Source organism: Leucoraja erinacea, chromosome 8 (genome assembly GCF_028641065.1).
Source record: "Leucoraja erinacea ecotype New England chromosome 8, Leri_hhj_1, whole genome shotgun sequence".
Taxonomy (NCBI): Eukaryota; Metazoa; Chordata; class Chondrichthyes; order Rajiformes; family Rajidae; genus Leucoraja; species Leucoraja erinaceus.
The window spans coordinates 18,103,905-18,118,796 of NC_073384.1; the positions used below are offsets into that span (position 1 = coordinate 18,103,905).

At 47.0% G+C, this 14,892-nt stretch overlaps 1 protein-coding gene across 1 annotated transcript in view; it reads left to right on the forward strand.

Moving 5' to 3' along the window:
• The window catches only part of phactr2 (phosphatase and actin regulator 2), a 119,719-nt gene that overhangs the window by 41,675 nt on the left and 63,152 nt on the right, over positions 1 to 14,892 (forward strand). The window contains exon 2 of the mRNA XM_055639111.1: positions 13,386 to 13,553. Coding sequence (XP_055495086.1) covers positions 13,386 to 13,553 — 168 coding nt within the window. The remainder of the gene's footprint in view (positions 1 to 13,385; positions 13,554 to 14,892) is intronic.

Consider the following 14,892-nt stretch of genomic DNA (forward strand, 5'->3'; position numbering starts at 1 on the left):
TAGCCGTCGACGTGAATGCTGCCCTGGTGGAATGAACTTTGTACATGTTAGTTTTTATCCCAGCAGCTTTTAGCACCTGCTTGAGCCATCTCGAAATGGCTCGTCACCCGACAAAAGGTTTTTTATGACTGACCCACAAGGCTTTTCATCTCCCTCGAATATTTTGGTTGTGTCTATGTAGGATAATAGGGTCATGGCACATAATCGTGTTTCTGGCGGGTAAGCCCGGAATTCCACGACTGGATTAGATGTTCCTGGTTCTGCTCTGTTTGATCATTCCCTGGATAACGATCCATGTGAGCATGGTGTCCAGTCGCAATAGGTGTAGTGAGTGGACCCTCTGTGCAGCTACAAGTGCCATCAACATGAGTGTTTTGAGCATAGATGGTTTCAGGTTGAGGGATCTGGCTGGTGGGCATCCCCTGAGGTATGTCAGGACCACACTGACATCCCATTTATGGGTGTACCTTGGTCTAGGGGTTAGAGTTGTAAATACCTTTCATTAGTTTGACCACCAGCTGGTGGGACCCCATGGCCAGTTGTCCTGGAGCTGGTTTTAAATAGACAGGCAGGGCAATTCTAGCTGTGTTGATGGCTCTGTAGCTGAAGTCCTTCATCGTGGTGAAGGTTCGCCAGGAATTCCAGTACGTTGGTAACTGTAGCGGTTGTGAAGGTGGTCCCTGTATCCAAGCAGTACTTCTCCCATTTTTTGATGCTGGACAAGTGCTGTTTTTTAGTGGATGTTCGGAGGGATGCTGACATGGTGTCGACGGTGTGTTATTATAATCCCAGTCCCAGAAGTGGTTTGTGCAGCATCTGATTGTGCAGCATCTGACCCAGGAGTTTGATTTTCTCATGGCACGGGTGGCTTGTGCCCAACACTGGGTGTTAATAACTCTGGGTCACTGGGGAATACCATCGGAGTTCCAACAACCATGTCATGGAGTATTGGGAACCATGGCTGTGTAGGCCAGTCGGGTACTATCAAAATACCTGAAGCAGAGTCCATTTGTACTGTGCGTAGCCCCCGACTGATGAGGCAGAAGGGAGGAAATGAATAGAAGAAAAATTTCCCCAATCGAGCGCGAACGCATCTACCGCTGCTGCCTCAGGGTCTGTTTCCCAAGCGACATACATAGGTACCTGGTGATTTACCCTAGATGCAAATTAATCGATATCTGGCGTGCCATATTGCTTGATAACTTTTGTGAAAATATATATTTTTGGGGTTTTAACATCCATTCGATGTTGTCATTAAATTTACGTGATCTGGTGTCTGCCACTGTATTTAGCTTACCTGGCAGGTAAGTTACTGATAGCCAAATATGTCTTTGGATACACCATTGCCAAATTGTATTGACCAACTTGTCGCATGATACCGATTTTATGCCGCCCATATGGTTAATGTAATCCACCACCGTAGTATTATCTGTTTATAACCGTACATGCAAGTGATGCATATTTATGCATATGCTTTTAAACCATAAAAAGACACCCAAACATCTCTAGATAATTAATGCCCAGTGTAAGTGGTAACGATGATTCTGGGTTAGTCCATTTACTACTTGTGCTCGATATAGAGTTAGGTGCTCCCCAGTCTTGAGCACTGGCATCTGTTTGCATAACTGATGTAGGGTTAGTGATGATAATAGGCTGAAACTATGTCAAACGTTTTTTGCCCACCACTGTAGTTCTGATATTACTTCAGTGGGTAACTTCATGAAATGATCATAATGACCTGTATGTCGTTTTTGGTACAATGGTCCGAATTATGTAGCTGGAAATGCTGCTACCATTATCCTAATTACTCTGTTACTTGTCGAGTAGTTGGTAGTTTGTTGACCATTAAATTGTTGTACGATTGTGCCAATTCAACTATGTTGTCTCTTGGCAATGTTACAGTCACGTAGGCTGAATTAATTGTGAAGCCCAAGTAGTCCATAATAGAGGATGGCTTCAACTTAGATTTATCTGGATGTAAGACAACCCCAGGGTTTCGAATAACTGTTTGGTAGCTGAACAGCTAACATAGTCAAATTCATGGTCTTGCCTACCATTTAGAATATCATCAAGATATGCCATGACAATATGTTTTTGTCTTCTGAATATTGCCAGAGCTGGTTTTAGTGTCTGGGTGACACTCTTGGGCTGATGTGAGCCCATTGGGTAACGCTTTAAACTGCTATAGCTGCCCCATCCAGGTAAATTTCAGGTATCTGCGATGATCCTTGTGAATGGTACTAAATGGTAAACATCTTTAAGATGAATGCTTGCCATGAAGTATCCTTTGGAATTTAGTTGTTTGGCAGTAACAACCGGTTCCATTTTGAAATGTATATACTTAACAAACATATTTAGTGAAGTTAAGCCAATGATGATGGGACATCTGCCATCTTTTTAGGGTTTAGTGAATATATTTGATACGAATTGCAAGGGTTCAGGTTTCCCCATGACACCCTTTGTAATTATTCTCACCAGTTCAGCTTGTCCCTCTTGTTTCTTTAACGGAGAGAGAAAAAATACCCTCTGGGGTGAATGTTGGCCTGGTGGCAATTTTTCTAGTATGAATTGTATTCACTAATGCCATTGAGTATATACTGATCACTCGTGATAGACTCCCATGTGTTAGTATGCTCTATACACTGGTAGGAACCAGACCCACCTACCTCCATGGTTATGGGTATTCTTCTGTTTCCTGCTGGTCCAACGAGTGTTGCACGTCATCTGACGTGGCGGTGACGTTGGGGGGTGGCACATTTTCCATGGGGTCCGCTCTGGGCCCTGGTCTAAATAAGACTTTCGGTGATAGATGCGCACCCCGAGCTTTCATCAGTCCGATATGATAGACGTTGACTGATGGAAGCGATGGGGTGCTGCTGCGTAGGAATTACTGTTTTTGGTTACTCGTCCCGGCCCTGCCCTCATGAGCCGAAAGTTTTGTTAAACCTCTTGCATGTCCTTCATATGCTTTGTGAGGTTTTTGCCACAGAGCAGTGGGTCTGGCTGTGTGGCTGGGGTCTTATGACTTGTTTACGAAGGTTGTGGTCATCTCCGTATTTGTCCATGGAACGAGGAAAAAACGATGTGATGGCTGTCGTCAGGCTTTTAATGGCCTCCTGCACGTGGGGTTTCCACGTAGCTGTCCACCACACATAGCAGCTCTTCCTCTTCCTGCACACCTTGCATACTCCCGAGGTCTTCAGCCATTGCCCCTGTTCTTGATCAGCCCAGTCCTGGTCACCAAAGCTATCCTCTGGAAAGGAGGAAGCAATGGACAGTGCACAAGGCACTGTGGAGGGAGTGCCTGACCTCCCCTCTGCGAGAGCGCCCCTCCTAGGGTGCACCTCGCTGGAGCTCCTGCTCCAAGAGCCGCTCCATGCGGCTCAGGCAGCTGTCTCTCCCCCGCCTGGGTGGAGAGACGTCCCCGTCCGATAAGTCAGAGCCACCGGCCGGAACGCCTCTTCCTTGGCTTTTACATGGCTTTTACGCGGTGTCGGGGTAGTGGACCGCCCGGTAAGCGGTCCTACCGCCATGTTGCTGCCCCCGCGAGATGAAACGCTCCTCCATGTAGTCGAGCGGGGGGGCAGGTCTGTGCAGGCGGCTGTCTTTCCTCCCGTGCGGGTGGAAAGACGTCCCGTACAATAAGTCGGAGCCACCGGCCGGACGCCTCCGTGGCGTTACTTCCAGCCCGCTGCTTAGGCGCTAGCGGGGCTGGGCTCGGCGCGGTGTCGGGATAGCGGAGCACCGGGTAAGTGGTCCTACCGACGTCAGCTTACCTGACGGTCCGTTCTTTCACCTCCATAGCGGGAGCGCCTGACTCCCGCTGTGCCGCTGTTGCTCTGCTGGACGTAATGCCGCGCATGCGTGCTGAACGGGTTCTTCACGGAATCACTCACGTGACTCCGAAGTAAAATTAAGTTTGTAAACATTGGGGCAGTACAATGGCCCACCGACTGAAGCCGCTACCTCATAGCACCAGGGACCCGAGTTTGATCACGATCTCCGTTGCTGTCCGTGTGGAGTTCACATGTTCCTCCTGTGACCGTGTGGGTTTCCTCCAGGCGCTCTAGTTTCCTCCCACATCCCCAAGATGTTGGGTTAGTAGTTTTATTGTCCATTGTAAATTGCCCCGAGTGTGTATGCAAGGGGTAAAATCTGGCTGGAATGTGAGAAGATTAAAATGAGAAAAGAAGAGTGTGAATGGTGTGTGCCTGTTTCTGTGCTGTGTGAATCCATTATGGTCGGAGAGGTCTTGACAGGATAGAAAATCAAGTGGGTTAATTGAAAGATATAAGATGCTGGGGGGGGGGGGGGTTAATAGAGCAGAAATGGAGAAGACAGGTGAGATTCGTGAAGATAAGGTTATCAAATCAAGGCAGATGAGATGATTTTATTTTTCTCTCTCAGAGGATCGGGGTGTTTGGAACTCTTCTTCAAAGAGCAGTGGAAGCAGTTCAATATTTTGAAGGTAGAAATAAATTGTTTGTTGTTACATCGGGGGGTGAGGGTTAAAGGTTAACTGGGGATAGGTGGGAATGCTCCTATTTAATGGGGCAGGCTCAATGGGACTAATGGTCTACTCTTGCTCCTAATTACAGTGTTCCAAGTTTCCATTGTATTTTTCAATCATTCTTCAGGTTAGATGCAGAAGAATGATATTTTATTTAATCTCCCTCTGCAGTCGTATGGAGGCCAGCCATAATGTGCATTAAATCCATGCCCCTGGATGGACCACAAGGAGCTGGACTTTAGAGATACAGAGTGGAAACAGGGCCTTCGGCCAACCGAGTCCACGGCGACCAGCAATCGCCCCGTACACTAGTACTATCCGACGCACTAGGGATAATTTGCAATTTACAGAACCCAATTAACCAACAAACCTGTATGTCTATTTGGAGTGTGGGACACCCAGAGAAAACCCATGTGTTTACAGGGAGAGCATACAAACACCATACAGACAGCACCCATAGTCAGGATCGAACTTGAGCCTCTGGCGCTGTAAGGCAGCAACTCTACAGCTGCGCTACTGTGCCACCTTAGGAGAAGGCTATTCGGTCCCTCCAGTTTATTCCACCATTCAGTAGGGTCGCAGTGGGTCAGGTCTTGTCCTCTGCTCCACTCCTCTGACTGTTCATGATGCCTTCCGCACCTTCTGTCTAATTCTTGGATCCACTCATCCTTGGATGGATTCTCTGACCCCACAGCTCCCTGGGCTAGAGAATTCCAAAGATTCATAACTTTATGAGAAAATAAATCCTTCAATTCTGTCTAATGTGGTTGATAACATCTTGGTAGGGGAAAATATTCTCACATCATCTCTCACAGCATTTCCTTTTATGCTCCAGTGTACATAAACTTAATCTTCCTTCATTAAAATAATCCCATTATACCCAGTGAAGCTCCCGTGTGAACTTAGACCCCTTTTAAAATAATGAAATTGAGACTGTGTTCAGTACTAGTTATATTCAGTACTTTAGGTGTAGTCTCACCAACACCCTGTAGCAGGATTTCCCTATATTTCTAAATCCAAGGCATTTACATTAAAGGCAAACAATTTCATTGAACAGGTTGAACAAGTTAGGTCTTTATTCTTTGGAGCGCAGAAGGTTAAGGGGGGACTTGATAGAGGTTTTTAAAATGATGAGAGGGATAGACAGAGTTGACGTGGAAAAGCTTTTCCCACTGAGAGTAGGGAAGATTCAAACAAGGGTACATGACTTGAGAATTAAGGGACTGAAGTTTAGGGGTAACATGAGGGGGAACTTCTTTACTCAGAGAGTGGTAGCTGTGTGGAATGAGCTTCCAGTGAAGGTGGTGGAGGCAGGTTCGTTTTTATCATTTAAAAATAAATTGGACAGTTATATGGATGGGAAGGGAATGGAGGGTTATGGTCTGAGCGCAGGTATATGGGACTAGGGGAGATTATGTGTTCGGCACGGACTAGAAGGGTCGAGATGGCTTGTTTCCGTGCTGTAATTGTTATATGGTTATATGGTTATTTGCTCGGTAACAATCGACCTTTCATTTATAGTTTTAGTTTTAGAGATACAGTGCAGAAACAAGTCCTTTGGCCCACCGACTCCGCAACGACCAGCGTTCTCCGCACATTAACGCTATCTACACATACTAGGGTCAATTTACATTTATACCAAGCCTACTAATCTGTACATCTTTGGAGTGTGGGAGGAAACTGAAGATCCCAGAGAAAACCTACACGATCACGGGGAGAGCATACAAACTCCGTACAGACAGCACCCGTAGACAGGATCGAAGCTAGAAGGGCAAAGTTTAAAAGAGATGTGTTGGGCATTCTTTTACACAGATGGTGGTGGGCGCCTGAAATGTGCTGTCAGGAGTGGTGGTGGAAGCAGATATGAAGTGGTGTTTAGGAGGCTTTTAGATAGGTATATTGATATGGTGGAATATGGATGACATGCATGCAAAGAAGTTCAGTTTATCTTGGCATCATGTTCGGCACAGACATTGTTGGACCGAAGTGCCTGTTCCTGAGCTGAGCTGTCCACTGTTCAATGTTCCATCTCCTATGTCATGTTCACCAGTGTGTTTGAGCATTCGTCTGAGGCTGGTAGTTGTAGAGACACTGAATACTGAGCCCATCCCAGCCACCCATCTGATGCACTGTGACGAAACGCCTGAACAATTCCAGGCCTTCATTTCCCCTCCACTGCTCAGATATCTATCCCTGTTTATAATCCCACATTTCTATGCTCGATCATTTCTGATTAACGGCTATAACATTGCCTCTCTAATTTGATCTATGGAAGTTCATAACATCATGAGACAGAGGCAAAGTAAATAGTCACAGTCTTTTCCACAAGGCAGGGAGGTATAAAACTAGGGGTCATAGGTTTAAGATGAAAGGGAAAAACATTAAAATGGACCAGAGGGCCAATGGTAGATATTGAAACGCCCGAGGAAATGGTAGAAGCAGGTATAGTTACAAAATATATTTGGACAGTGCGGAAAAGAAAGGTTAAGAAGGATGCGGATCAAATACAGGCAAATAAGATTAGCGTAGATTGATATTGTACCAATATATCAAGAGTCATAGTGGTGCAGCTGGTAGAGCTGCTTTCTCACAGCACAAGACACCAGGGGGCTGACTTTGGGAGCTGTCAGTGGTGAGTTTGCATGTTCTCCCTGTGACCGCATGGGTTTTCTATGGGTGTTCTGGTTACCTAACATATACCAAAGGTGTGCAACTTTGTAGATTAATTGGTCTTTGTAAATTGCCCCAAAAGACCAGGGAATGGATGAGAATGTAGGATAACATAGAACTAGTGTGAACGGTGGTTGGCATGGACTCAATGGATTGAAGGGACTGTTTTCAAACTACATCCTACATAACTAAAACAACGAATGCATTTCGTTGTCTCTGTACTGTACACTGACAATGACAATTAAATTGAATCTGATCTGAATCCTTCAACCAATCAATCAATACAGTAAAAAACCTTGTTTTTGCATGTCATTCCGGAAAATCATAATGTGCATCATGACCAGTACGGACAAGCTGGGCCGAAGGGACTGTTTTAGTGCTTTTTAGCTCTGTTACTCATGTTTCATAACTGTGGGATGGAAGTGAGAGAACCTTAAATTGGAGGAGCAGCACCTCATATTTCGCGTGGGCAGTTTGCACCCCAGCGGTATAGAAACATAGAAACATAGAAAATTGGTGCAGGAGTAGGCCATTCGGCCCTTCGAGCCTGCACCGCCATTCAATATGATCATGGCTGATCATCCAACTCAGTATCCTGTACCTGCCTTCTCTCCATACCCCCTGATCCCTTTAGCCACAAGGGCCACATCTAACGCCCTCTTAAATATAGCCAATGAACTGGCCTCAACTACCTTTTGGGGCAGAGAGTTCCAGAGATTTACCACTCTCTGTGTGAAAAATGTTTTTCTCATCTCGGTCCTAAAGGATTTCCCCTTTATCCTTAAACTGTGACCCCTTGTCCTGGACTTCCCCAACACCGGGAACAATCTTCCTGCATCAAGCCCATCCAACCCCTTAAGAATTTTGTAAGTTTCTATAAGATCCCCCCTCAATCTTCTAAATTTTATCGAGTTCTATTCTGAACATTGACTTCTCTAATTTCAGGTAGTCCTTACTTTCTCCTCCCCTTCTCAGACTGGGCCTCCTCCATGGCCAGAGTGAGGACCACCGTAAATTGGAGGAGCAGCACCTCATATTTCGCTTGGGCAATTTGCACCCCAGCAGTATGAACATTGAATTCTCTACTTTCAGGTAGTCCGTACTTTCTCCTCCCCTTCTCATCTCTCCCTCTAGCCCTCTGGCTCCACCTCTTTCCTTTCTTCCTCCCGCCCCTACCCCCCCCCCCCCCCCCCCCCCCCCCCCCACACTCACATCAGTCTGAAGAAGGGTTTCGACCCGAAAAATTGCCTATTTCCTTCGCTCCATAGATGCTGCCTCACCCGCTGAGTTTCTCCAGCATTTTTGCCTTCCTTCGATTTTCCCGCATCTGCAGTTCCTTTCTAAACAACTTAACATCATCCAGTATCTTTTGTAGCCTCTGGGGCATTTTGCAGGCCACAAATCATTTGCACATGGTTTCTGTGTTCTCCTGCTGCATGGACTCTGTTTCTCAGTGCCGTTCCTTACAATCGGCCATGAGCTAGGAGACAGTGAGACATTGCCTTTCTTCAAGGAGACGACGAGCAAGTTATCAAGTCTTTTTCTCCGTCTGCCTGGGAATCTCCTCCCAGAACAAATTAGTAAAAGAGTTTTTTTTCAGGAGTCTGGTGTTGGACATGTTAACAACATGCCGACTGACTGTGATTATTCACAATATCGATGAAGGAATGTTGGTCTGGGAGAGGTCACTGACATCTGTTCACTTATCTTTCTTATGGATTGGGAGAATCTCAGTGCCTTGAGTTTCCTGCTCGTCAAGTCATGTCAAGTCAAGTCAACTTTATTTGTCACATACACATACAAGATGTGCAGTGAAATGAAACTGGCAATGCCTGCAGATTGTGCAAAAACAACAGAATACAATTGAACAGAATCAGTATTTACATGTTAGAAAAATATATATTTTTAAAGACACAACACAACAGTAAATTAGTACAGTAAATTAGTCCCTGGTGAGATAAGAGTTTACAGTCCTGACGGCCTGTGGGAAGAAACTCTGTTGCATCCTCTCTGTTTTCACAGCATGACAGCGGAGGCGTTTGCCTGACCGTAGCAGCTGGAACAGTCTGTTGCTGGGGTGGTAGGGGTCCTCCATAATGTTGCTGGCTCTGGATCTGCACCTCTTGGTGTATAGGTCTTGCAGGGGGGCGAGTGTAGTTCCCATAGCGCGTTTGGCCGAATGCGCTACTCTCTGCAGAGCCTTCCTGTCCTGGGCCAGAGCTGTTACCAAACCAGATTGTGATGTTTCCGGACAAGATGCTTTCTACAGCCCCAGAGTAGGAGCACTGAACGATCCTCAGAGAGACTCTGAATTTCCTCAGCTGCCTGAGGTGGTAAAGGCGCTGCCTTGTCTTACTCACCAGTGCGGCAGTGTGTGTAGTCTATGTTAGATCCTCCGTGATGTGGACTGCCAGGTATTTAAAGCAGCTCACCCTATCCACAATAGTCCCATTTATCTCCAGTGGCGTGTACATCCTTGGATGTTGAGCCCTTCTAAAGTCCACAATCAGCTCCTTAGTTTTAGTGATATTCAAGAGGAGGCTGTTGTCCTGGCACCAGAGTGCCAGATCAGCCACCTCCCCCCGGTAGGCCTTCTCATCGTTATCTGAGATCAGGCCCACCACCACAGTGTCATCAGCAAACTTGATGATGGAGTTGGAGCTGAACCTGGCCACACAGTCATGTCTCCTCCATCCTTTCCTAGTCTCCAGGTATTGGTGGCACCAGAATCATGCTGGTCTTGATATTCAGAAGCCACCTGCTCCCTCCTGCCTGCCTCCCCATTGTGTTTGCTGCGAGGATGAGTCACAGGTAGCATCGCAGTGACTGCATCTCAAACTAACTTGGGAAGGAAGAGCTTTGTGGCATTGTCAGAGCTCTGAAAGCATGAGTACCACTGGCGAATCTTCTCAAATTTAACAGGAAGGTCCTAACTCGGTGCCTCCTCCACTTTCCTGTTGAAACCTCACACTCCTCGATTCCATCATGTGGGAAAATCTATTGATCCCACCCTGGAATGTTCTGAACCTGAGAGAGCTCAAGGTGGAACCTTCCACAGCAGCTGATGGAGATCACCTGGATACCCAGTTTATTTTGTTTACAGGCTCTTCGGCCGACCAGCGATCCCCGCACACTTACACTATCTGACACACACTAGGGACAATTTTCAATTTTCCCAAGCAAGTTAACCTACAAATCTATACGGCTTTGTGGAGTGGGTGGAGGAAACTGGAGAAAATCAACGCAGGCCACGGGGAGAACATGCAAACTCTGTACAGGCAGCACCCACAGTCAGGATTGAACCCTAGTCTTGGCGCTTTAATGCAGCAACTCTACCACTGCGCCACTGTGCCACCCCAATGAGCTGAGGAGTGTCTCCTTGCCTCAATCCCAGGTGGCCTACCCTCACCTTGAGGCTCTCCATCATTTCCTGGCTCTCTGGTCTGAGGGTGCTGCTTCTCAACACCCGTCTTGCTCGCCACCCTCAGAACCATCTGTATTCTAACCTCTGTGAGTGCAAGCTCATTGTCCTCTCAGAGAGAGTGAGGAAAGGATGACCTAAGGGTGTTCTCATTGCAAACTTCATCAGTGTCTGCCTTCACTGCTGCAGAGATGTTGGAAGTGGTCCAGGTTTTCCAGGGACCTTGTTGTCAGAGAGGTACTTAATGGAGGAAGAGCGAGTGAGCACCATGTTAAAAATGAAGACCCTCTCCTGCATGGTCCAGTCAACAGGTCTCGGTCACATTGAGTATCGGATAAATGGATTATCTGTCCATCCTCTTCATTGTGGGTTCATATTTCACCGCGTTTGATTTCAATACCGAGCCATTTCTGCAACATCATTAACATCAGAAGTGAAAGTTGCCAGAGTTATAAACTTGGGGGCAGTTTTGAAAATTTGGCAACAGCTGGGAATGCTGGTAACTTTACAGGGCTTGATATGAGCTGCCTGCTGTTTTTAGCACAATGTGTGTTCCCCTGCTCCACAACGCACAGAATGAGCAAATTAGCCTTTGAGTGAAAATAGCAAGCTCAGGAATTTGCGATCAGCAAATCGACAGGTGTAATGGAATAGCAGGCAGTTATATCCTAAGCTTTAATGGTCATCTCTGAGCTTCATTTTAAGAAAGTCTGAAGAGTGTGAAGACGTGAATATTGGTGTCAGGCTTGGGTAGTTACTCTGCTGGGTGGACTCCCTCTCACCTAGATGCATAATGTTTGAGATAGGTGTCACCCAGAGCTCAGTAGATTTATTCATCTCCAAATTGGGAGGGACAGCTCCTTTTCAGGGTTCACTCTGTGCTGCTGTATAACAAGATTGATTTGAATTGGTTTATTATTGTCGTGTGTACCGACCGATATGTAGTAAAAAACTTATCCAGGCAAAATATCCAGATGTGAATACAATCAAACCATGCAGATTATAGTGTTACAGTTATAAAGAAAGTGCGGGTAAAAGAAAGAGTGTGAGGACCGCAGTGAGGTAGATGGTGGATCGGGAATTTGTCCTTAGCTTATTCAAGAGCCTATTCAAGAGTCTGCTAACAGCGTGGAAGAAGATGTCGTTGAATCCGGTGATACAAGCTGTCAGGTTTTATTTCATCAGCCTGACGGGAGAGGGGAGAAGAGGGAATGCCTGAGATGTCTCTGACCTACGAGCTGTTCTTAGGGATATATATGGAGGCAAACACCAAGTGCTGTTGAAGATTATCAACAATAAAAGACTTCCTTTGGTGTTCCTGAAACTCATTGGCCTTCCAGTAAGAAGATGTCTGCAAAGTAATGCTGCCAACTGGACAAGTGTGCAGGGGAATGAGCTGCGGAACAAACGGAACTGAATTGAATACTTTATTGTGACAAGTCACAGTGAAATTCTTTGCTTGCATACCCAAGGTATGCAATTTTTGCCACAAAAAGGTCGCTGACAAAGTTAATGAAGTACAGCCCCATCAGCCCATCGAATATGTGCTATCACACATCCATTTACATGAATACCAGTTTTTATTCTCCACTAATTCTCATTAACTCCAAGCTGCCAAATCCCCTCTCAGGTTCTACCACCCACCTGCACACCAAAGGCAATTTACAACAGGAGAAAATGGGAAGTAACTCTTGTAGCCAAAGAGAGAACGCGCAAACCCCCTACAGATTAAACCCAGGTCATTGTTGCTGCGAGGCAGCAGCTCTAACAGCTGTGCTACTGTACTGTCCAAATATAAGAGATCACCCACTTAAGACAAAGATGAGGTAACATTTTTTGTCTCGGAAGGGTGGTGAGTCATTAGAACTCCTGTGTGGGCCAGATAAAGCAGCACCATTGAGCATTTTTAAGCTCGGTAGATCGTTAATAAGCAAGGTGTGGAAGGTTATTGCAGGAAGGGACAATGTTGCGGCTCCCTCATTGCCTCCGTGATACTGGAGGTGAGCTACCATCAGAAGGAGCGTGAATGGTGCAACTAATGCATCTGAAGGAGGATATGACCCAAAACATCGGCTTTGCCACATTTGGTGTTTTAGTGCATTTCTGGGCACCCCATTACAGGAAGAATGTGTAAGCTTATGTGAGGAATCAAATATAGAACAGAAGTATACAAAATGATGAGAGGCGTAGGTAGGGTAGACCTATTAAAACCTTTCGCCCCGTGGTGGAAATGTTAAGTACTCGGGTGCATAGGTTTAAGATTAGAGGGGGAAATTTTAAAGGGGATGCTGTGTGGCAGGTTTTTTAATACAGAGTGGTGCATGCCTGGAATGCGCTGCTGGTAGAAGCCACCAATGCCACCAATAGTGGTATTTAGGTTGCTTTGACATTGGATACACAGAGAATGGAGGGATACAGATTACGTGCAAGCAGAGGGAGTTCGTTTACATTGGCATTGGTGCCTTCATGAACATCACGGGCCGAGGGGCCAGTTCCTGTGCTGTACTATTCAATATTCCATATATCCAGGGTTTGAGAGTTTCAGCGGGCACGTGAGGCAGAGTGTGGGCTGTCAGGTGCATGGTAGTCAGCACAAGCTACGTGCAGTAGCTTTCCTTGTTCCTCTTCCTTGCTATCCCCCTCGTCTCTCTTTCCTTTCCACCCCCTCTCTTTTCTCTCCCACAACCCTTCTCGTTTTCTCTCCACCCTCCATTCCCCACCACACACCCTCCCCAGCCCCAAACTGCAGGCCTGACTCACACCAGCGTTTTTCTCTGGCCACAGGTGACAGTGTGGAAAGTCCCACCGCCCCCAACCCGGATGGCACTGCCCCGGTGCCAGGGTCCGTGCCGCTGAAACGGAGAAGCAAGTTGGCTTCCATCACCAATATCTTTAAACCATGGAAATGGAGGAGGAAGAAAGCCAGCGAGAAGTTCCAGGAAACCTCTGCACGTAAGTTGCACAACACATTGCTTCAGTCAGGTGCTCTCCACCCGCTCGCCTCTCGCTTACGCTCATATCACCTCCACCAGCAATACTTGGTTCCTGAGAGACATTGGGAATGGATGGTGGCTGGGGACAGGACACTGATATTGGTTGGATTGTACTTCCAGTGAACTTGGGAGACTTTGTGGATACAGCAGAGGTGCCATTTTGCCATTGCATTTATCTGCCCGATGTAGAGTTTCCAGGTCTCTGAATCAACAGGAGAACAGGGATTACTGCTGCCCAGTAGGCCATCAGTTTTGTTTCAGGTCTGAGAACATCTTTTTCTTCAATTGACCAACGGCTATGTAGGAGTCAATGGTGAATTTCATCTTCAGTGTCAGCCTTCCCAAGATGTGGCCCCATAGATAGGGAAAATGGTCTGAGTTTCCAGGATGACACCATGAACCTTTGCTGTCAGAGGACAGAGTGATGCAGAGGGCTGGGATTAAAGGATCTCAAGGTGTTTCCTTGAACAAGTCGATAATGTCTTTTGATGAGTCTTGGATCTCTGCGTCCGAGCATACAGAAATACAAGGGCTCCAGCATATTGCAGTCTAACCATTGAGGTTGGTGATCGTGGAGTGTAGTTGTCATGGTTCACAGATTCTGTACTCCAATTCTATGGGAAGTCTGTTGGAGGCGAGCTGCACAATTTCACTGTGAAAGATTGAAAAGCATTTGGGGCAATGACACAACCTTTTTTTAACACGAGCCTTCACTGACAATAGTTATGTTCTTAGCCCACCGACAGTTCTTCAAACTGAGTGCGTGGGGGGTAGAGAAAGCTGGAAGAGAGGAGGAGCAGGACAAATCCTGGCAAGTGATAGGTGGACACACAGTGCTGGAGTAACTCAGCCGGTCAGACAGTCCCTCTGGAGAACAAGGGTTGGTGATGTTTTGGGCAGGACCCTTCTTCAGTATGATGATAGATGGATAGTGATGAACGGTGTTGTTGAAAGACAGATGATTGGACAAAGGCAAGAGATGAAAAAACAATAGGTGTGGCAGAAGATTAGAAGAGGTGAACATTGTGAAGCCAGGGAAAGGAATTTTGGTGGGCGGGTAGGGAGAAGGGGAGAGATGGGTGCATCCAGGTGGAGCACAGGGAATGGGGGGGGGGGGGGGGGGGGGGGGGTGGGGGGGGTGGTGGGGGGGTGGGGGGGGGGGGGGGGGGGGGGGGGGGGGGGGGGGGTGGGGGGGGGGGGGGGGGGGGGGGGGGGGGGGGGGGGGGGGGGGGGGGGGGGGGGGGGGGGGGGCAGGTTGCAGGTTGCAGTTACATAAAATTGTAATTCAACGTTCATAC